Source organism: Diadema antillarum, unplaced genomic scaffold, assembly GCF_040938485.1.
Source record: "Diadema antillarum isolate AM-2024a unplaced genomic scaffold, OU_Dant_1.0 seq00000233_RagTag, whole genome shotgun sequence".
Taxonomy (NCBI): Eukaryota; Metazoa; Echinodermata; class Echinoidea; order Diadematoida; family Diadematidae; genus Diadema; species Diadema antillarum.
In genome coordinates this window covers 578361-601805 of record NW_027271282.1, presented here as the reverse complement: position 1 = coordinate 601805, position 23445 = coordinate 578361, and the positions used below count along the sequence as shown (strand labels likewise).

At 38.3% G+C, this 23445-nt stretch overlaps 1 protein-coding gene and 1 long non-coding RNA gene across 2 annotated transcripts in view; both read right to left on the bottom strand.

Moving 5' to 3' along the window:
• Window positions 1-17814, bottom strand: part of LOC139729282 (uncharacterized) — a 48545-nt gene extending 30731 nt beyond the window's left edge. Inside the window, exons 1-16 of the mRNA XM_071640210.1 lie at window positions 17715-17814; window positions 16972-17226; window positions 16075-16221; window positions 14150-14353; window positions 13233-13430; window positions 12632-12832; window positions 11813-12019; window positions 10710-10813; window positions 9086-9254; window positions 7110-7340; window positions 6330-6518; window positions 5651-5848; window positions 4910-5045; window positions 3138-3253; window positions 2571-2762; window positions 1557-1748 (exon numbers count right to left, since the gene is read on the bottom strand). Coding sequence (XP_071496311.1) covers window positions 1557-1748; window positions 2571-2762; window positions 3138-3253; window positions 4910-5045; window positions 5651-5848; window positions 6330-6518; window positions 7110-7340; window positions 9086-9254; window positions 10710-10813; window positions 11813-12019; window positions 12632-12832; window positions 13233-13430; window positions 14150-14353; window positions 16075-16221; window positions 16972-17226; window positions 17715-17814 — 2839 coding nt within the window. The remainder of the gene's footprint in view (window positions 1-1556; window positions 1749-2570; window positions 2763-3137; window positions 3254-4909; window positions 5046-5650; window positions 5849-6329; window positions 6519-7109; window positions 7341-9085; window positions 9255-10709; window positions 10814-11812; window positions 12020-12631; window positions 12833-13232; window positions 13431-14149; window positions 14354-16074; window positions 16222-16971; window positions 17227-17714) is intronic.
• A 75-nt stretch (window positions 17815-17889) lies between these two features.
• On the bottom strand, window positions 17890-20073 carry LOC139729268 (uncharacterized). The gene is made up of 3 exons (XR_011710860.1): window positions 19974-20073; window positions 18171-18368; window positions 17890-17907 (listed from the first exon to the last, which is right to left on the bottom strand). It is a non-coding gene; the product is annotated as an uncharacterized lncRNA (long non-coding RNA).
• Window positions 20074-23445: the final 3372 nt, after the last annotated feature.

Genomic DNA, 23445 nt, shown 5'->3' with positions numbered 1-23445 from the left:
GTAACGATATTTACATGAAATAAAAGGGAATGTTTGACTATTGAAGGACAATGCTATATCATTATCAAATTATTTGCAACTGTTAGGGATAGTGTATTTGAGAGCTTAACGTTTGACAGATTTGATATCGCCGCTTCAAATGATAGCCAACGAGTAAATAGAATTGACACAAAAAACGCAACTGACACTAAAATTCCTTTACCTCAAATAATAATAATAGTAATAGTTGGTTTTTATATAGCGCATTTTACATTTTTTGTTAAGTATCTACCCTAATAGCTCACTGTACCACAAAGATCTTCTGAACATTTCAAAAGCATGGAGTACGTTTCTCTGTAATGACCGTGATGTGATTCAAAAATCGATCAAGTTTGAAGAAGTTCAATGACTCTTCACTGGATTACGATTAATTAAGTGGCTAATTCAAACTACATTGTCCACAACGGAGATTTGGGAGGTTTGCTACAAATCTGCATCAGAATTGTTTGCTTGCACCAAAGATATAGGAAGCTAGAAGCATTACCACTCCATTCCTCTCCTTACCCTCCTTCTCACCCTTGAAAAATAAAACGACAGAGGACTTTCGGGTTTGTAGAAAAATATCCAACATCGAAATACTCCCAGATTATTCGACTGATGTGCAATGAAAAAGAAATTGGTTCGAAAAGTGATCACGGGGTTAAACATAGAATCCAGTGAAAATACACTAGCATGACCGTAAGAAAGAAGGTAAAAATTACAGTGATTTTTAAGTAACCACTGAGCGATACCTTGGCAGGTGACAGCCGAAATGTCGGTTGGAAACCACAAGCCGTTACCCTGACAAGTTAGGATCGACGATGACAGTGGAGTAACTCGGAAACCTTTAACATCGCAAGATATCATGCAGACTTCACCGAAACTTGGATTCGTCGAGCACTGTCCGACAGTAACACCACTCTCCGCGGTGGGGTTTAAAGCTGGACATGCCGTGGCTATGTAATGTCAAATTAAGGCGAGTAGTAGTGAAAACGTGTTTTGTCCCGTTTCTTTCTTTGTGACTTATTTGAATCTGTCTCTTTTCCGCTCTAAAATGCACCTACACATATCGTACACACAGTCACCAAAACACCGCCCCAAAAACAAACACACACAATACACACATTATGATATCAACTTTCTTTTTTGTCAGATCTTAAACAGAAACTGTATGAAGAAGTTTACATTATTATTGCACATTACTCGATAAGCTGTTTGACTAATATCAGAAATGTAGGGCCTACATATATGACATCTGAACGCACTTCACAGATAAAATGAAACAACATTAGAACTGTATTATTCAATACAACTGATATATCAACGAAATATGATAAACCTAGCCATTTTCTACACAAAAGATGTAACTTGCATACAATCTGCATACTGCAGTTTACGAATCAACAATGGTTTATTATAGTTTATTATGAACCTGGTATTTATGGATTTTGTGAACTTCCCCCAAAGATACGACGACGAATGGTTCATGCTTGACTTGTTTGAGGACTGGAATCCTGCTTTTAGTAGCACGCCCTCACCTCGGCAAGAGAAGTTGTTACTTGACCACGTGCCGTCTGCTTGGCAGATGGCACTACTCTCACCAACACCCTCAAAGCCGTAGGGACAGTAGAAGTAGCAGCGGGTCCCGAACACCTCAGGGTACCGAGGGCTCCGCGGACAGCCAGACTTGATGACGTCAGGTGGCAGGGCGAGGGCTGGACAGGTTTTAGCTGATGACAGATACAAAACAAGATGTATGTTAATCGTTTCTTTGTTTGCAAAACTCACATATAATATCATAGTAAAAAATACGTGGCACTGTCATTTTTCATCGTGTAAAAACGTTGCTGCCGTGTCTTGCTGATACCTTGATAGCCTTAACAACAATTTTGGTTGTTAAGACATGGTCCTCGACATAAAGCTTACTTGCAGGTACACATGTATTTAGTCTACTACGGCAACTTTGGTAACAATACCGCTTCTCTCAAAGTGTCTATTAAGTTTGAGGTGTTTATTGCGAAGAAGCTATTTCAGCCACTTATCACCTATGTCTCTCTGGTAAACAAGTACTGCGTATACATTATACAAAATCTGACAAACAATGACATAATTAATGATTGTTGTAATCGTTATGAATATCAGTCTGTGCATAGCATTCTATTCGTCAAAACTCTTCTAAAGGTTGATTTGCTTTATGTCACGACTGGTTAATTTTCTACTATGTTAAGTTATTTTGAAAGTTTCGCATAATGTATCGTGGTAATGTACTATGATTAAGGGGACTACATCGTACAGTCAGCTTTCTACTAGCTCCTCAACTTGAATTTACAGTCTTTTATGAAACAAGATGTGTTTTTTCATATGATATTACATGTATGTCGCATGGAATATACTAGTCGTTTGCAATTATACATGTATACGTATTGTTTGGACTTGAAAACAAAGATAAAAGAAAAAACGAGTCATCCATAGATTAGAGAAGACACATGTGAGTGTCTCTCTGTGTGTATAACTAATTTGAACATGTCCTCTAACCCTTGCTGATTTCCTACCTTGACATTTTGACTGACTCCCATCCCACGAGGCAGGTGCTTGGCCGCCATGCAGTTCGCACGAACTGTTTGAGGGTCCAGTCAGCTCGTAACCCTCGTTACACTGGAACCAGCAAACTGAGCCGAAGATACGCGAAGTGCAGTCGATGAGAGAACCGTGTGAGGGCGCTTGCAGAGGCGGACACCTGAAAACTGTACGAACCATCATCAAGGGTCATAATTGTTATAGTTATGTGTGAATTATGGCGTGCATGTACCAGCATTAGTGGAAAAGTGAATAGTAAGAAGATATAGCTCATTCAAAGTTGAATGAATATGAGCTTATTTAAAAACAAGAAGGACCAACGATTATGTAAAGGTCCTATATCAAGTAAAAACGAAAACACGATGTAGCTTGCAATATCTTACAAAAATCTTTAAAACGAGTAAAAAAGGAATCTCTTTATCTTGTCTAGGCCTCAATTACATATCTGTATGCGCTAAGTCTGTGCTAACTAACAAATTAAAATGGTTGCTGGATGTCACTGCCTCTTTAAAATTACATCCTGACACCATACAAGAACGCACCCGTAACGGAGACATAGATGTCACAAATAGCAGAGTTTCCTTCCGGGTCAGTGGCTGTGTACGTGACAGACGTTGCTCCTTCTGGATATTCGCTCCGAGGTGAAACACCAGGAAGGCTAGAAAAACAAGGTTGTTTTTTTTTTCACAGTCTCTTGAATGTATGTTTTTTTTTACTGAACACTAACCATCAATTCACAATATTTTCTTTCGGAGAAACTCGCAAAATAGGAATCACGAAGTTTTGATAATCGCTATCTCGATGTAGGAATTAAGGAAATTTTAGCGCAACTATACAACGTCTTACTTTCGGGTGACATGTTTCATCGTTCTAGGAATAACTATTATCTTGGCAAAATCTGAAATCACAGTATAGCACTCTCATTTTTCTTTTTACATACACATGTATTGACGGTTGACGGAAAATGTAAATAAATAGTTAAAAGAAGCACAAATACAATGTCTGTTAGCTAGATACTTTAACGAATTGCACGATACTTTCCTCTATCCTATATTTCCTTTTAGCAGGTATTCATCACAGTTAACGGTCCTATCAAAGGAGAATGGAACTAAATGTACACATGTGGATTGAGTGAATTCAGTAATATTAATAGAACACATTAAACAAACCGTTGGAAAGTTATAGGCCTAATGAATGTTTAAAGTTTCGGTGCAACCATCGTTGGATGAGAGGACTACTACAGTTCGTGACGTCACGTACGTTCAAAGATATAAAGAAAATAAAAGGACAATTTTATATGATTTCTTGTTTTACATACATCCCCTGGACTTGATACTGGCATAATGTGAAGGGTAATAATTCCCCCCTGCTTTTTTGAAAAAGGTATATATAGCTCAAGGGCTCTTTCATTATGCAAGAAAAGTAAATATATAATGAATTTCCTTTATATTTTCTTATATCATGTAAATGAATAGCGTCTCAAAATGTTGTAGTCTTCTCATACAGTCTTTAACGTTAAAAATTCATATTTATGTGAATGGGTTGTCCGATTGTCCTCAAACTTTGCTGATGTGTTCGACCAATATAGCTGCATTCCCTTAATTCACATATATCTTTGTTTGTTTTTTTTTACTTTTACTTGTATGCTTCATTCAAAATTCACAACTACGAAGTCCTGAAGTTAAGTTATAGTTAACGGTCCTATCAAAGGAGAATGGAACTAAATGTACACATGTGGATTGAGTGAATTCAGTAATATTAATAGAACACATTAAACAAACCGTTGGAAAGTTATAGGCCTAATGAATGTTTAAAGTTTCGGTGCAACCATCGTTGGATGAGAGGACTACTACAGTTCGTGACGTCACGTACGTTCAAAGATATAAAGAAAATAAAAGGACAATTTTATATGATTTCTTGTTTTACATACATCCCCTGGACTTGATACTGGCATAATGTGAAGGGTAATAATTCCCCCCTGCTTTTTTGAAAAAGGTATATATAGCTCAAGGGCTCTTTCATTATGCAAGAAAAGTAAATATATAATGAATTTCCTTTATATTTTCTTATATCATGTAAATGAATAGCGTCTCAAAATGTTGTAGTCTTCTCATACAGTCTTTAACGTTAAAAATTCATATTTATGTGAATGGGTTGTCCGATTGTCCTCAAACTTTGCTGATGTGTTCGACCAATATAGCTGCATTCCCTTAATTCACATATATCTTTGTTTGTTTTTTTTTACTTTTACTTGTATGCTTCATTCAAAATTCACAACTACGAAGTCCTGAAGTTAAGAGACTGCCACACTCACAGCTGAACAGTAACATTGCCCGAGTTATCGGTGGCCGTTGGAGTAGGAATCTCCATTCTGACGCTTGTGTAGCCTCTATCGGCTTGATAGCTTGAAAATGACGGACAGGGAATGTCAAACACTGGTGCTTGGATATCTGTAAAATGTTCGAGGGTATAAGAAAGTTACTAGAGACCATTTTCTACAATGTATACGGCAAATGGACTAAATAAGGAAAAACAGAAAATATGAGCGCATATACAACACAATTCATTATACACATGGATGCAACTACATACTTAGAAAAAGAGCTTTACGAAGAAGTGTCTATTGACTCTGTGCTCGGCTCCCTGCTTAATCTCAAAGCCATTTTTAGTGGCATATGTAGTGATCTAGCTTTTGGAAGTCGTTCCCCCAATTTTATGCCCCCACATTGGATAGAGGCAACACCAAAAAGATTTAGGACAAGACATTTTACACAAAATTGAATAAATCAGGGGAGCTGAAAAAGAACATAACCATACGTACGAAACAAATGTATGATTACGTTTAATTGCAAAGTTGTATCTGCATTACCCGCTATTAGATATCTATTCTATTCGTGTGTGTTGGGGGGGGGGGGATCCCCCATCCCCGCTTCGATAGGAAGAATCTCCTGACGGAACCCTAGGAATGGGTTTTGTTGTGATTCATCTGGTATATTGCAACCAAAAATACACACAAATACACGCATCAAAACGCAATAAACTCCGACGGGCTCACCTTGACATACGACAGCTCGAGAGTCGCTCCACCTCCCCGACGAAGCACAAGTCTTTTGAAAGGGTCCTACCCGCTGAAAGCCTACGTCACATAGCAGGGAACAGGTAGTGTCATACGGGACACTAGCGGCCTGGGTACACTCTTCTGGTGTCACAGATCCATGCATCAGTCTTTCTAGTGGTGGGCACGTTATTGGCACTGTACGCCACCATCACCAGCAAACACCGATAAAAGATAAAGATTCGCCTTTGAGCTTTTATGGAAAGATATCGAGTCATAAACTTCATTCCCCCCTCATCATAACTGCCTTTACTTTTTGGGGGGAAATGCGTACGAGAATACATAAAAATCTTTACGATCGACTCGAACACCTTTAGATCTAGTGACTCATGAAATGATAACTACACACTTAATTTACAGACAATTTAGTGTCATCTATGCGCATGCAGAGTATGTTATTTTAATCTTATTTGCGATGGCATTCAATTAGTGAGCAAGTGAATATACTCTTAGAGAAACTAAAACATGTGGAATAGATTTGCAAAGTAAGGCCAAAATTTCTTAATTTAATTTTTGGTGTCCTATTTTTTTCCCAATTTGACAATTTATGATAAGAGGCACTACTTTAAACGAAAATGTTAGGAATGTATTTTGATGGTAAGTGAGGAAAGTGACGAACCATCGCACGTCAGATTTTGCCCCGACAGTGTCCCGTCAGCCTGACACCTTCTGGTGGAAGACAATCTCCCGTCGGCAGAAGAATACCGTTCGATACATGACAATTGACACACGTCACCATAGCTTGAAGCCTCTGAAGGACAGCCGGACACAACTCCGTTGGGTAGGTTCGGTAATCTACATGTGACAACTGAAATAAGGAGTATGGCAACTTAGCTCTTTTGCCATTAACATCCTTCATGAAAACAGTGATAATAGTAATGGCAATGATGGTGATGATAATAATAATACTGCTATTTCTATTATAGAATTGAATTTTGTTCAAGCGGACCCTGCTCCTAAGCGAGGGGGGGGGGAGGGGGAGGGGGAGGGACGGTGCGTGGATGTATGTTTGACTACCGCGGTTCATCAGGTGTCATGGTCGTAACATTAGTATTGTGGTCGAGGCAATGCAGTAACATTCCGCTAAGAATGACCCTCCAATAGACTGACAAAATTCTACCAAAAATATCGGAAGTGTAAATTATCAAAACAGATTGATGATGATCACATCCTCAAACAATTGAAACACTCCTGAAAAATTACGAGATTACCCCAACCACCCCACAAAAAAAAAAGAGTGAGTTTGCAATTTTCCGTCTTTCCTAAGGCTGGGAAAGAACAACAAGTATAATAAGGTTTCCAAGGATTACTACAGGCGATGTTGATTTCAGCTTGTATGATTTTACGTCGGTGAAAATTTCATGCTAAAAGGAAAAGAAGATAATTTCTTCAAACTTACTGTTACATGTCGGAGTGGGTTCATTCCACGCGCCAACAGTAGACCTTAACCCGGTACGGTTGCACGTCATCGTGTACGCCTCATCATCGACAGCCGGTGAAAGTTCATAGCCCTCGTCGCAGGAGACGGAGCACCTCGAGCCGTAGACTGCGCCATTCTGGCAAGCACCATGACCTTCGTCCAAGATAACATCACCATTGACAGGGGCGTGTAACGGCAGGCATCTCGTCACTGAAAAAAAGATTATATATATATATATATATATATATATATATATAATATATATATATATATATATATATATATACATATATATATATATATATATTCATATATATATATATATATATATACATATATATATATATATATATATATATATTCATATATATATATATATATATATTATAACGATCCCGTGCTACCATCGCTTAACCTTGTTAACAGAGCACATTGAGCATGATTTTATCTTGTCCGGATGTCAGGATGTTTTCAGCAGAACGCAGTGAGTGACATTTCTAAATTTTACTTGATTTCAAGACTTTCCTTCATAACACTTATCCGTTTGTACTCTATCTTCGCTTAACAGAGCTGTGCAGTCAGTGGAGGTCGAGTGTAAAAAGAACAGCTGTTGGATATTTTGAAAATTTGGCCGAGAAGACATTTAACCCCCATCGGGAAAATTGTTATAATGAAATTTTTGGCTCTTTCCCAATTATTGTTTCTGTTTTCGGTATTACCTTCTTCACCAGCACAGTTTATAAAAGAAATAGAACAAATAGTATTTTCTTTTATCTGGGATGATAAACCAGATTAAATTAACCGACGAACAATAATTGGAGATTATTGTCAAAGAGGTTTAAAGATGTTTCATTTTCTACCCATAATTTCTGGATTTAACATCACCTGGGTGAAAAGAATACTAAAAGAGCAAAACAGAGGAAAATGGAATTCTTTTGAACATCATCTAGATAATTTAGGGGATAATATAACTTGGTATTGTAATATGGCCGGAACAGAAAAAAGATCAGTTTGAATCAAAGCTGTTTTATACGTGAAATTCTTAAGGCTTGGTGTGAACATACTTTTCCCCTTAATTTACCTCTAGAACAAGTGAAAAAACCAGTGTGAAAATAATGAGATTGTTTTCAAGAAAGCTATGTCTCAAAGGGGTGTATTAAAGATTAAACAAATATTGAGTGATGATGGTTCATCTTTTTAAAGTTTTGAACAGTTTTGGGCTAAATATGGTGTTTGTTGTAATTCTTAGAGTATTTTTTAGTTATTCATGCAAACCAAAACTTAACCTGGATTTAAATATATCATGTTCCTTATATATCAACCCTGAATCAAACACTTCGTTATTTTCAGTATGAACTTACTTTTTGCAACGGGACTATCTAACACAGACCTCTGTACGTTTTGTTCGAGCTCCACAGAAACAATTGAACATTTGTTTTGGGAATGCGATGTTACTCAAAGGTTTATTGCTCAAATACAGGAAATTATGTTACAGAATGAAACTCAAATTGCTAAAAAATTCTTTCATACTTGGTTCTCCGAAAACCCAGTGTTACAACGTGGTTTATCTGTATGCAAAATACTTTATATATTCTGTAAGAAATAAAAAGAAACTATTACATTTTAGCCAATTTCGTCCATTTTTAAAGCAAGCGAAGAAAGTAGACGAATATATGTCTGAAAAAAAAAACAATCCTAAAGGTATTGTATCTAACATCACTTGGAATCGTATTCATATCATTTAGAGGTTTTGTAGCTGCCTGTCAATTTTGTATTATTTGTGACATTTATTTTGTACCTGAATGTTTAAGTGAATAAAATTTCTTTGTGGAAAAAAAAAACACAGAAAGAACAGCAATTAGCACCTTACGTAACATAATGTATCTACGGCTTATCTTCTGTCTGTCTGCTTCCGATTTGGTTGTTCCGTTACAAAAAAAGGCAATTGTACATACCTTTGACTTCAACGTTGAAAGAACATGTTTGAAAATTTCTTGACAAATCCTCGGCTTTGTAGACAAGGGTGTGGTCACCTTCTGTGAGATTGGTTGGTGGACGATCACTCACTTCTTTGGAATCAACGGCATGAAGGTAAGCCCTTATTTGACGACCTGCGTCCAATGCCTGCAGTGCATAATTATTGATAAAACCCATAACCACTTAATCTAACGTGAAAATACCGACGCAAAAACATGTCAATCGAGGTTCACGAAACCTCTATACTTTCATTTTCACCCCATTACCCACTCCTCAGCGAGTGACGAGACCAATGCATGCTATCAATTAATGCAGCCCGACCAGACGACGTGCAAAGCACGGCTGTCGCGACATGCTGTGCAGCGACAAGGGTGTGTATATCATTTATATGTAATGCAGTCTGGTTATCCAGTGTGTACCTGTTTAGTTGATGCCAATACCAATTTACAGAAAGGTATAACTATAGTTCCTCCTTCATGATACCAGTCAGCAACACATCAGTAGTGTGGCGCTACCCTCGTCGTAGGTGTATTGTAGAAATGCAATGGATGCTCCATATAGGAATTTCTTTTATTTCAAAAAGTTTTCCGACACTACACTGGATTTTACTCGTGACTTGCTAAAGACATTACGTATTATACAACACCTCAGAATGATGTCGAATTGTGATTGGCCAAGAACATGTCACATGACATTCAATAGAAAATACCTACCAAACTCATTGAGAGTGACAGCCATACAATAGGCCCCTGGCATGGGCCTATTGCATGGCTCGAAGGTACTATAGCACGGCTTCGTGGGGGGCTACTAATGCATGGCCGCTCACAGAGTTCTGTGGCTCACAGCAGCAAAGCGCCAGCAAACTACATTGTACGTGCTGGCCGGCTGCGCTGCGATGCGCTGCCGATAAACAGACCAGTCGCGGCGGAGTACTGCAACGTTAACGTGTACGCGCAGCTACTTTACCTAGCTAGTTGCATGTATTGCGGCCTACCTAGTTACCTACTGCTGTGTTTTTAGTTTTGACTCTGATCTGCTACGTGGACCACAGTGATCCCAAAATCAAGACTTCATTTCAAGTTGAGAAACCGTAATTTGATTATTTTTCTGTGTTTTTATACAAAATCATTTTCGGAAATAGAGAAAGCCTAGACCTACTACTAGATCTACCGACATCTCAGGTAGGCTTAACAGTCAGGCCTAACTCGATCTAACGTTAGCGTAGAATGGGTATAGACCCTGCGGAGTTTGTGATTCCTGTGACTGTGTGGTCGAATCATGACGAGTGTTTGAAAGCAGTACACAGGGTGGTTTACAATTCTCGGCCTAATTGTTACATTTAATTTTGGGCCTTCCTGAGTTAGCGGTCACTAATTTAGTACTGTGATTGTGGACAAGGTGTTGTATAAAACGAATAATTTATGATTTTGTTCGTGCATTGGGGCACGTAATACCGCACTCGGCGCGAGATTCGCCACTGGTCTATTCAACGCGGCGCTACGCGCCTTGTTGAATAGACCAGTGGCTTATCTCGCGCCTCGTGCGATATTCGTGCCCTATGCACTCACAACTCATAAATTATTCGTATACTAAAATACTCACAATGATTGGTTCCCATTGGTCATATTGTACGAAAGCAGTAAGCTGACCTTCACTGGCAAACAAGACTTTATCAGAAGGACACTGTAGGTCTGGATCTGTGTCGTCTGAAAACAACAACAACAACAAAGGATTAGGATAGAAACGGAACCCATCATCATGAGATGAAATATGATCGATGTTTACCATTACTCTGCAGCAGAGTTTTTTTTTCCATAACCTTTTTATTGATTCCATATTCGAAACAAATTCATGACAACTCAAATCACATACAGCTGTATATTACAAAATCCACGATTCAGCATAACACAATTATAGTGAAATCAAGCAAAGCTGTACTTTCAGCAAAACAGTACATTCGTAAAGAATACTTCAATCTATCCACACACAAAAGTGGGTTTAATAGAATATGAAGAGTTTAATGGAATATATGATCGATGCTTATCATTACTGTGTAGCTGAGTTTAATGGAATATGATCAATGCTTACCATTACTGTGCAGCAGAGTTTAATGGAATAATGATTGATGCTTACCATTACTGTGCAGCAGAGTTTTCATTTTTTTTTTGTATTCTAACCCTCGTCTCTTCTCTTTTGATACTTTAAAACTCAATTTACAATGAAGTCTCAAAGAGATTATAAGACAGTACAAAGAAAACATTCAGAAAAAAAAATGATTTCCAGATGAATACAACCAATAAATTAGTAAGAAATACAAACGTGACAAAGCATGTTAAGACAATGACGATTTGATGTACATCTTCTCTTCAAATGCAATGTCACCTTTTTTTCTTATCTTTTATTCTTTTTTTAAGTCTCAGTCTACTTGATGTTGACATTCATAAATAACTTCAAAGAACTGATTTTTTATTTCAATCCTCCTTATTGGTGACAGATTAAGCAACAGAAAATGTGGACATGTCTTTTGTTGTACATCGTGTATAGGCCAAAGGTTTTTGAGTTTTGAATAAATCTGAATTACAGGATTAAAACATTTCGGCGATGATTATTTTTGATTCAACACATCATACAGAATAGTAAGGTGTACAGTGATCATTGGGTGAGCATTGCCATTCGCTTTTCATGAGGATGATTTGTCTCGTTACCAACGCAACGCTGATCTACACCATCCCACGTGCCGTCCTGTCGGCATCGCCTTGACTGACTGTAGAGGGCGGTATAACCTTCATCACATCTCGATTGGCAGACGCTGTTGAACTCCTGATAGCCTATTACGGAAAAGTTGTTCCCGTTCTTACTGCACGATGCGATGAATCCATTGGAGGGATGCTGCAGGGGATCACACCTCACGACTAAAAAAGATTCCATGAATAGTGCATACAATAAAAAGCAAGTGAAACCAAACCTACAACAGTGTAAGGAATGTTTCATTATCCCTGATGCAACGATTATAATAAAGTAGGATTTACTGAAGACAAATTTTCAATCCTACGCAAAACCAACGATTTTATAAAGAGTTCTACCATAACCATTAATAACATGGTCAGCAACAATATATGATGAATGGCTGTTCATTACTTTGGCTAACCACGAAATGACATCTATCATTCCTCGAGCGAGGACGGGTGTTCAAAACGGAATGTCATAATGTCCATACATGGGAGCCGGCAAAAATAACATTCTACTGGTCTTAATGGTACACTGAGATAAAAAACCTCTATTCCACTTATTCTTACTGAATAGATAACATCACTCACTGTCATGACAAAATACATAATCCAAGCAAGAGTTCCTTCCCCTCCTAAAAAATAAAAGCAAAAATAACCAACCAACCAACAAACAAACAGACAAACGAACAAGCAAACAAAATCAAACTACCTAGGTGAAAGGCACTGGGATGGAGAAAGTAATTGATTTAATATGGTCTCCCTCCCATCTCCAATAAACCTTTAAGTATCCCTTACCTGAACAAGAAATAGTCCCCCCATTCCAGACACCAATGTTATGTTCATTGGCAATACACGTCCGAGCTACAGGCACGGCCGGGCTGTAGCCTACATTGCAGTATAGTGTGCAGGTCGTGCCGTATCGCTCCTTTCTCGAAAAACACCCGGATTTGCCCCCGTTTGCCGGTGTTGGTAAAGCGTCTGCTTCACATTCAATCGCTGTTGGAAATGTTGGTCAAAAGAAAAATGTTGGTCAAAATGAAAGAGCACTTGACTAATCGCTTTCAGAAAGCAGGGGGAATAATTGCTACCTTTAACATATGTCAGTATCAAGTTCATGGAATGTATAATTTTCATGAAAAAAAAATGAATTTTTGTGGAATTCTCTTCATATTTTCTTTAGATTGTCTTCCACACATGACGTCATGACCTCTAGTAGTCTCCTCATCCGGTGTTTTCAACACCAAAACTTTAAAAATTCACAACTTTTGCATCGATTGTCCGATTTTCCTCAAACTTTCACTGATGTGTTCGACTAATGTTGCTGCTTTCACTCAATCCACATTTCTCTTTGGTTTTTGGTTTCCTTTAAGTGGTACAGCGCCTCAATACCTCGTACCTTCACATGTAGGTGTTGGCTGCAGCCAGGAGCCGTACTGACCACACCCGATGATAGCTTGCCCCGTCATGACGTACCCTTCTCTACAGGTCAGCTCACAACTTTCTCCAGCAGGCACTACTGACGACATGGCGCAGGATGAGTTTTGATTGGAGACTATCAACCCACCGTCCAGGTAGGGGACGGCGCATGTTTGCACTGGCGTGCAAGAAAAAAAAAGGTAATAAAATACAGGGTTCTCTGTTACGTGGTATAGTTCCCTATGCGAATTCCAGTCCGGGAAAATGTTATTATAATGGTTTCAGCATGGTTCTCAAACTTAAAACAATAACAACAACAAACAAACAAACAAGCATGTGATATCTTGATCATAAAAAGACATTATCGTCGATGATGACTTTTAAAACATGAGCTGACTCATTTGATAATAGCAACTGAATCAGAAATGAAGAAACGCAAATATTTGTAGATCATCATTATTCCTGTTTGTGTGTATTACAAGGTACTTTATCATATATCTAATCAAAGTGATTATGTGTTTGTAACTCATAGTGGTATCCCTATGTCAGACTCATCCCTATACTCAAGAAAGCATGTGGCTAGTCCCCTGGAACTCCAGTGGTGTATACATACATGATTATTGTATATAATATAATATATATAATAAAAATATACATACACACACACACACACACACATATATATATATATATATATATATATATATAAACCATATCATATACATTATAATATTGTATAAGATATATATATATATATATATATATAGAGAGAGAGAGAGAGAGAGAGAGAGAGAGGGAGGGGAGGGGAGGGGAGGAGGGGGCGGTGGGGGGGGGGGGGGGAGAGACGTCTGTATGCCTGTTTGTTTGTATGCAGAAAATTGAGATAACTGTTATCACCTTCACAAATCGGTTGCTCCCCAATCCAGTTGGCTTGCTCCGAACCGATCTGCGCAGCGCACTGCAACACCCCACTGACGTCATTTGCAATCCTGTACCCTGGGAGACATTCCAGGCAGCAGAGGGCGCCATGCACTGTGGGGCAGCGCACTCCCTGGCAGAAAAACCCGTTCTCTGGGGGCGCTATGTCCGTACAGTGTAGTTCTGACGGTAGGATTCAGCACAACAGAAATCATTAAAAACAGTTAAGTTATGTGAATTGTTACATTGACGTTGCTTCATGGCACAGTTGTTGATGTCACTGTTTTCTTTGGGACAACCATTTTATGGAATGCTTAAAGGAAATAATGCGAGGTGAAAATGTATAGGCCCTCCTACTGTAAGTGTCTCATTCCATCACACACAAACACACACACACACACACGTACACAAGTAGAAGTAAATTATTAATTTACATTGGATAAATTAAGTCATTTCAAAAGTTTAAATATTACTTGCGATTTTGCTTACGTTGCTAAATTTCTAGAATGACGTTTTATTACAAAATGTCATAATCACGATTATATCGACATGATGAATAATTACTCTCTGAACACTGTTGCATAGTTATAACATTCTACAAAGTTACTTATAGATCAGCCTAATGATATCGGTACAGATCGCAAAAAACCCCAAAGAAACAAAATTGATCATAATTTTAATGTGACTAAATAATTAAAGAGGGATACATAATGTGTATGTTAATGAATGTACAAACCGATGTATTGTGCATAGAGTTATGTCATCTTGCTATGAACACGCGATTGTCACATAAATCATGTCCGGACATTGAAGTATCAAATCAAAACATTTTTGGCTCAGGCAGCGAGAGTCGAGCTCCTGTTTGTCTTCCGGGCGGTTTAGATCACTTAGCTGACACTGTTGGCAAACCTTTTGTGAAACTACCCGTATAGATTCATCAGGCATACCAGAATGTGAAAGCACACAAAACAGACTGAAAAATTTGAAAGACAGAACTTTCAGTGACAAAAATTTACTTTTCTAGCATAATGAAAGAGCACTTGACTAACCGCTTTCAGAAAGGAGGGGGAATAATTGAAACCCTTAGCATATGTCAGTATCAAGTTGATGAAATGTGTAATTTTCATGAATTTGTTTTTGTGTGGAATTCCCCTTATATTTGTCAGGCTCAGGCAGCGAGAGTCGAGTTCCTGTTTGTCTTCCGGGCGGTTTAGATCACTGTAGCTGACACTGTTGGCAAACCTCTTATAAAACTACCCCTATGGATTCATCAGTCAATGTGAAAGCACATTGCAATGTGACGTGTGTATGAAATAAAAAAATCACAAGGGAATCATAATTATACTAGTTAATAGCCCCTGCTTGGTGCAACATAGCAAACACAAATACATGCTGCACAGTTCAAGGGAATACACGCCAAACCATTATAATCTGTTATAAGTGAAAGTGGGTAGGCAGCCCTTATATTTCTATAAGCCCTGTGGTCATTCCGGGTCAGTCAAGGGTTATTCCACACACACACACACACACACACACACACACACACACACTCTATACTATATGTTACTTAGAATAATGTATGCTACAATTTTGACATTAGTAATATACATGTTGTATGGAAATGAGATTAAAAAGAAATGGATGAATAAATGAACAAAATAATGAATAAATGAAAGAAAACTGTACCAGAAGTGAATCAACAATAATCTCGAAAAATACTTTACAAAGCCTTTTTAAAGAATTTCATACAAATTCAAAAATGTAAGTGATGATGGTGATTGATAATAACAAAGAAAGCAATAAAATGTACAATTCCGTACGCGTCATACACGTCGGTGATATTTATGCAGGGCATATTTTTCAAAACCCCATTTAGGCAGATTTGTCGTTCGAGTCTGACCTACCAAGGCACTCGGGAGGTTGGTGTGTCCACTCCCCTCGTGTGTTTCGCTTCTCGCATGTGGTCGAGCTGTGACCCTCAAGTCTGAAGCCAGTGCTGCAGGAGAATGTGCACTGTGAGCCGCGGTAAGTACTGGCGCTACAGTATGTTTCTAGTCCAGGTCGAATCGGTAATGGACTACACTGGATTACTGCTTGGTAATAGCCACATACAGAAGAAACACGGCGAGACAACAAGGTTATACTTACAGCGTGCGGAGAAGTGTTTTTATAGGACAATTATTTTCTGACAAGTTAAACGTTAGTCTGAAAAGAAAGAGCAATAGTTCAAAAGTACCGGAGTGAAATTTGATCAAACACGGATACAAATTAGGAAAGTTGTAAGTTTTGCTAATTTTCACAAAACAGTTTTAATGTTAGACAGTCAATACAATTTTGGCTTTTCAAATGTGTGAGTTGGTTTGGTTTGGTTTGGTTTGGTTTATTTCTGCATTTGTATTACCCTTTATTGTATTTATTAATTTGCCAGTTGTAATAGCGTAGCAACTACTGATTACGATTATGCTCCTTTAGAGTAAACAAGTGCGTAATTTGTAATCATCAAAATATGAAGTATCACATAATCGTTGCTATATGAATATGATACTATTTGAAATGCGACTGTTGTCATCATTGCTATGGTTGTAACTGTGATTTATGATTATAAGTAGTTATCATTATTACCTTATTGGAAAATATCACATTAGTACCGTTGTTGTGGCTAATGTATGATTGTAAGTAGAGATTAGTAGCATTATCGTTAACGGTTTATTATGGTTTCTATCATTTTGCGTTAGGCATTCTCATAATCAACGTTTCTATTACTGTTACAGTAACCGTTTCAAAGTAAGAGGTTGACGTACGCTGAACAATTCTAGTAAAGGCACACTCGGCAACGTTCCCCTCTCCGTCGTCGGCCGTGTATCGAATCGTGTAGATGCCCGGATCGAGCGCCGTTCCTGGTGGCGGACCTTCGACTTGGATGACATCAACAGTCGCCACTGAATTGTCAGTTGCTGAGGGCACTATCCAGTCAACAACAGCTTGGGTTTGTCCTGGCGGCGCGTAAATGGGGGGTTCGCTTCCTGGACAGTTGTTAAACGATGGCCCGGTTGTGTCTGTCGATGAGGATAAAGGAAAGTGGGGGTGGGATGGGAGCAGTCTTGAGTTAAAATTCCAGAACAGTATTTGCTTAATTTTGCAATCTCATGCGACTGGGAAAAGAAAACTATTAACTGACATTGATTAGTGTTCAGGCTGCAGTCATATTATTTCCCTTAAAACCGCTAAAATTGCCGCGTTTGAAAACATGTCACTTGATTTAATCCTGAAATGTTTATAACTACTATTGACAAAAAAAAATCAATATCTATTTCATTGTCAGACTATATAGTATGAAAGTTCTGGTTAGCGACATGAAGCTGAAATGCGGTACTTGCAATAGATTGATTTTGAAGCTAATGCCAAGACAAACTCTGTAACGATGAAACAAAATAAATAAAAACCGAGTTTTGTAGTAAATTGGATGTTTGTTTGCCTAATTTCTTTTGTATTTCGTCAGTGCTTCTCCAAATAAGATCAAACTATGACTTTAAACAAATCCAACCAATACTCACCTGTACATTCAGACACACTGACACCTGTCCATCCGTTTGCCAAACACACCCGATCTCTGGAAGCACCCAGCGGGAGCGAATAGCCGTCATTGCACCGAGTGGAACAGATGCTGTTATAGACTTTTGAATTCGTGCATGTCAAATGACCATTCAATGGCGCCGCGAGAGAAGGGCACGATATTTCTGGGGAAGAACGAAAAATTCATCAAGTTTATATATTGTCATCTTCTTATCATTTATTTATCATCATTATCATTATTATCATTATCACAGTTCTATTATCAACACCATTATTGATATTATCATTATCATGATCATCATTATCATTTCCATTATTATCAGTATTCATGAAAATAACATTCAGACAAAATGAAGAATGACTAAAAATACTGGATGAAAACGATCATCTCGCGATACCCGTTCCTATCAACAGCGATCAGCAATACCTTGGCATGTCGGGGGGTTGGAGACCCAGTCAACAGTGTTGGACGTCCCAAATTCAGCGCACACTTGATCTCTTACGCCCTCTAGGGTAAAACCCTGTCTACAGCTGTAATGGCAAACAGTGTCTACCGTAGCATCATATGTAGAGGAACAATCATGGTAGCCATTTGGTGGGTGTGGACGAGCAGGACATTTCAGAACTGTAACGATTAACATGTAAAACATGGCCACAGTGTAGGCATGTAAAGGCAAACACAAATAAGAGATGTAGCAAAAGAAAATGGCAGAAAGGCAGAGAAAGAATATCAAAAAAAGAAAAGAAGAAGAAGAAGAGCTGTGCAGTGAATACCATTCGATCACGTTTTGTGAAGTCAAGTTCCACTCATTCGTTCGCACTGAATGATGACACTTTTTCCGAAATGTATATTAACGTGCCTTTTGAAATTACAATAGATAATCAGTGGAGATTTATCCTATATAAACGAAACGAGATAAAAGCAGCCGGTCAGGGACAGGTTGGGCCTCCTGACAATTAATATTGAGGATGTGGAGACCGCGCCATCCAACATGTAGTGCTCTCTGTCCCTCTCCGAACAGAAAATGCGATTGTGACGTCGCTTGCGCTTCAGGGCTCACACCTGTAAATAAAATGGACTGTCCCAGACCCCTTCACAAATTCGTACCAAAGATACCAAAATAAATGAAGAAAAAAAATAATTAAAAATCAATGACGTAGTTTGGCAAAAAACTGAATAGCTGTAGATATTGAGTATGAATTCCTCTACAAACTGCATTTTGGTTGGAAGATGAAAGCTTTTCTGATGGAATTTGAGGGGGACTATATTTCATTGGGTACGTGTACGGAAAAATAGGTGATTTTTTTGAGTGACAAGAACTCGTAGTCTGGCTTTTGCGGGACCCCTGGACAGAATTAGAGCAGAACAACCCCACCCCTGGCAATCTGATGGATGAAAGGTAATATCTCACTTATTCAGGTTAGTGAAAATGAAAACACCTCATTTCTCCCAGCTATTTTACAGAATTTTTTTGAAATTTGAATTTTAACACACGTCTCTGTGGGGAATTATTTACCCGTGTGAGCCCTTTTACGTCTCGCTGTTTAGTGCTTGAAATTTGTAATTTCTTCACATACATGTACACATGTAGGTAGGTTCGAAGGGCTGCACGTCACAAGTCCGACACCCAGGAGCCATACAGCCCACGAGACATACACGTGGCCCACGAGTCACACAGCCTATGAGACATACAGCCCACGAGACACACAGCCCACTAGTCATACAGCCCACGAGCTCGACACTAAGCAAATAAGGCCCATGTGTCCCCGACCCCATGAGTCTGTCACCAGGCAAACAAGGCCCACGAGTCCGACACTGTTTACATCACGAGCTTAATGTATAATATAAACTGTATCGATCTCGTGGGCCTTTTTTGCCTAGTGTCGGACTTGTTCGTAAGTTCAAAGTCTCAGAAAACTTTAATCCCTTTTTCCGTTAATTTTCATTTTGTCTATGGGTCGTCTCTTTGCTATAACACACACACACACACACACACACACACAAAGAGAATAATAATAATAATGTAATAATGTAATAATTTGCAATGGAAAAAAAAAGTATGTGTCACTGTTTGCGAAAAATCAATGAACGTGTGAATCAGTAGAGGAATACAGGAATGACCATAAGTAGGCCTCTTCTACTTATTCCTATGACTTGGCTTTCAAAGGGAGAATACAAATGTATGGTTCATTATGAGACAGAAGTGGATGAAAATGTAGGACCACTAACTTTCTACTTCAAACACCAAGACACAGATGGCTCGATTCGGCACAGGAGCAGAGTCTTGAGCAATGTACGAGACCGCGTGGAGTCCTTCGCCGAATTCCTCCGGTAAGGGGATTAACAACCTGCGGCATAGAGACAAAAAAGGAAGCGGAATAAAAGTAACTGAATTTTCAGTGGAGATGTGGGAAGGATAATGAAAGTACAAGAGTGGGGAACGTAGAGATGATATTAATCATTCTTAGAACCTTTATATGCCTAATTTAGCATTCCATTTGTGTCCGTGTATAACAAAACCAACGGAAAAAACACGATTTTCCGTGAAAACTCAAAATAGATGAAATAGGTCAACCTCGTCAGCTCTTACGTTCTCATATTTTCTGAAAGAACGATAACTCTTCTTCTACTGTCTGTTTTGCAGTTTTTCTAGAACACTTTCTTTTTTCTCGAATTGTGTGATTAGATATATCTTAGAGGTAACTTGTCATTTCTAAAAAAAGACACTACACACTTTTCACCTTCAACTCTATTGTAACTTTTAAAAGGACATGTAATTGTGTGGAAAGAAGGTATCAGTTATCAATAGAATGTGCTTAATATGTATGCAAACTTTCAGCATGACGCAATAATTAATTTACAATGGTTTCTACGGAGTTTCATATCCTGCTTTTTTTCTGTCCTACTCAATGTGCAGAGCACTATACTGGGTGAGATAAAATTACGGAGACCCTATACTTCACAGCCTCCCTTCTCTTGTCGAGAATGTACATAATGTATTACATGGTTGTCTAAATGTGTGCATACATGTACACACATTGGACTGACCAAAATTGTGAAGAAGTTTTTATTTGCATGGCCGGCGCAACGGGGGGGGGGGGGGGGGGGGGCGAGCCCCCCACTTTTTTTCTTTTTCTTTTTCTTTTTTTTTTGCAGAAGATATGGGGTCTCACTTTTTGGGCCCCGACTTTTTTTTTCAGGAAATAATTATAGGGTTATACAATTCTCTTTTTTCTCTCTCTCTCTCTCTTTTCTGCTTGTCAGGCGATGTCAGTAAACAGTCACCCAAAGTGTCACCAGAAAATGTCAAGTCCCCCTTTGTTTTTGCCAGTCAGCCGATTAATCCCGGAAGTGGCGCTAGAAAATGTTAAACCTTTTTTTTTGTAATGCTTGTCAGCCGATTAACCCGGAAGTGGCACCAGAAAATGTGGCAGCAAAATTCCCCCCCCCCCCCATCATCAAAAGCGAATCGAAAGCCCTGCTCCCGTAAAGTTGGTCCCGTCACTTTGGAAAATTTAGCGCCACCCCTGATTTGTAGAGCTACACATGCATGCATGTGAAAGAATAGAGCTCACACAATACAGATCGTTCCCTTCACCCGTGTATGTACAGTAGTTGTGTATATAAGAATTCCTTAGTATGTTATGTGTGTGTATCAATACACACTGTGAGTCAATGCATACACTGTACAGTACATACTTAAAGGGACATTCCAGACGATTTTCATAATTTCACATCGTGTAGTACATAAATCGACAACTCCATGTATAGATTTGTGGAATTTATTGTGGTTTTTGATCAGAGAAACAATACTTTGAAAAACCTTAAACAAATTACACTGAACAAGGATGATGACATAGGAGGTTCACATATTTCAGAAATGTAGCAGTGTAATTCCACTACAATGCCGCTTGCTTGCGAGTTCACCTGTGTATAATCTATGCATGCCTTCTTCTTTTGTTCTGCTTCCTTGAGCCCCAACTCATGCATACTTATGGTGACTCTGCCATGTCATCATCCTTGTTCATCGCAATTTGTTCGAAATTTTGAAAATATTCTTATTCTTCATCCCAGTTATCATAAAATCTGAAACGCTGTCCTCAGTAATTGTTCAAATGCAAAAATCTGAAAATCAGCCGGAGGTCTCCTTTAATTGCAGTGTGTAGGCCGGTTTTCTGTGTTCGTTATGTTAGGGATGATGTCATACACATAACTAGACAATGAGCTAGGGTGTGTGGAAGGACATAGAACTCACAGGTATATAGCCCTGGTTTGGAGATAGTAACAGAATATTCAATAATAGTTAAAGGGAATTATATAAGCTACAGAAATTACGAAGTAGTCAAAGTACCTAACACCTTTGCTCTGAGAGTTTCGTCACTTCTGGCTCTGAAGTGACTTGCATTATTTAGTACCTGTATTACATGCAGACTTGCTACATTATGTGGAGATAAGACCTAGGAGACATTTTGCTGTGGACAGTTGATTCGCCTATATTGCATTATTTGCTGGATTACTTGCTGCATAATTACCTGTTGGATTATTGCAAACTGACTGGACACGGTGGTCTCAACATTTGGATACGACACGCTTCACCGTAGATTTATACATGGATTACCGTAACCTGTGACCTCTGAGAGTTCATCTGGGAGGATCGCTTACTCTGCATCGAGAATCATTCATCTGTGCATTAAAGGCATTATTTACCATTTGCAGATGAAACAAAAACCGAGCTGTAGTGTTTCAAAATTGTTCTGTAATGTGAGTTAGGGATAGAAACCACCTTCGCAAAAAAAAAAGTTAATCAGTATAATTAATGTTAAGCATTGTGAAATAAACGAAATGTGAACAATAGTTAAGATAAAATTGTCTCTAGACTAAACCGCCTATACAGTTATGGTTTAATAGGCAAAGTAGTGATATTTCTCCATATTTTAGGCTTTATTGCAAAACTTTTATATGGTATAATGTTTAGTGATACAACAGACCTACACATATGCATCACGTGTGATAACTTGAACATTTTTTTAATCACTGCTCTCGAAGGTAAACAATACCTTTAACCCTATAAAGCCCAAGCTACTTTGACACCTTCCAGGCCCAAGGGGGGGGGGGGCACATTGTGCCCCCCTATATAACTTCTTTATTATATGATGTATGACCGTCATATTTGGCACCTGGATAGAGCAACTCATACTCTACATGACCCAACATTTGAAATTTCTCAAGGTCATCCACTGAGGGCGCTATTTACCAAAATATAAAGAAATACATAGGAAATACGCTAAAATCATTTTTTTTTCTTTGTATTTCTTTATCCCCAGCATATATGTTTTTATTTCATATCAATCATTTTAATATTTACCACAAAGGAAAAGCAAGTCAACCTTTCACTATTTGTTATGGTTGAAATTTCTCAAGGTCAACATATGGGGGCGCTATTCATTACAATATAAAGAAATATATGAAATCTATGATGTATTGCTTGGAATGGATACATATATTGGCGTCACATTTCATATTTCCAAATATTGAAATTTTAAGTTTGCAGATTGATAATATGATAAACAAATGATATCCCAGGTAAAGCTTGTGTGAAGATAACACAAAATAAAAGGGTAGTCTTTGGAAAATGCTGTATTTTCAATTATTTCTATTATATCTATTGTTTGATGCCTATGTCATATGAAAATAAAGGAAA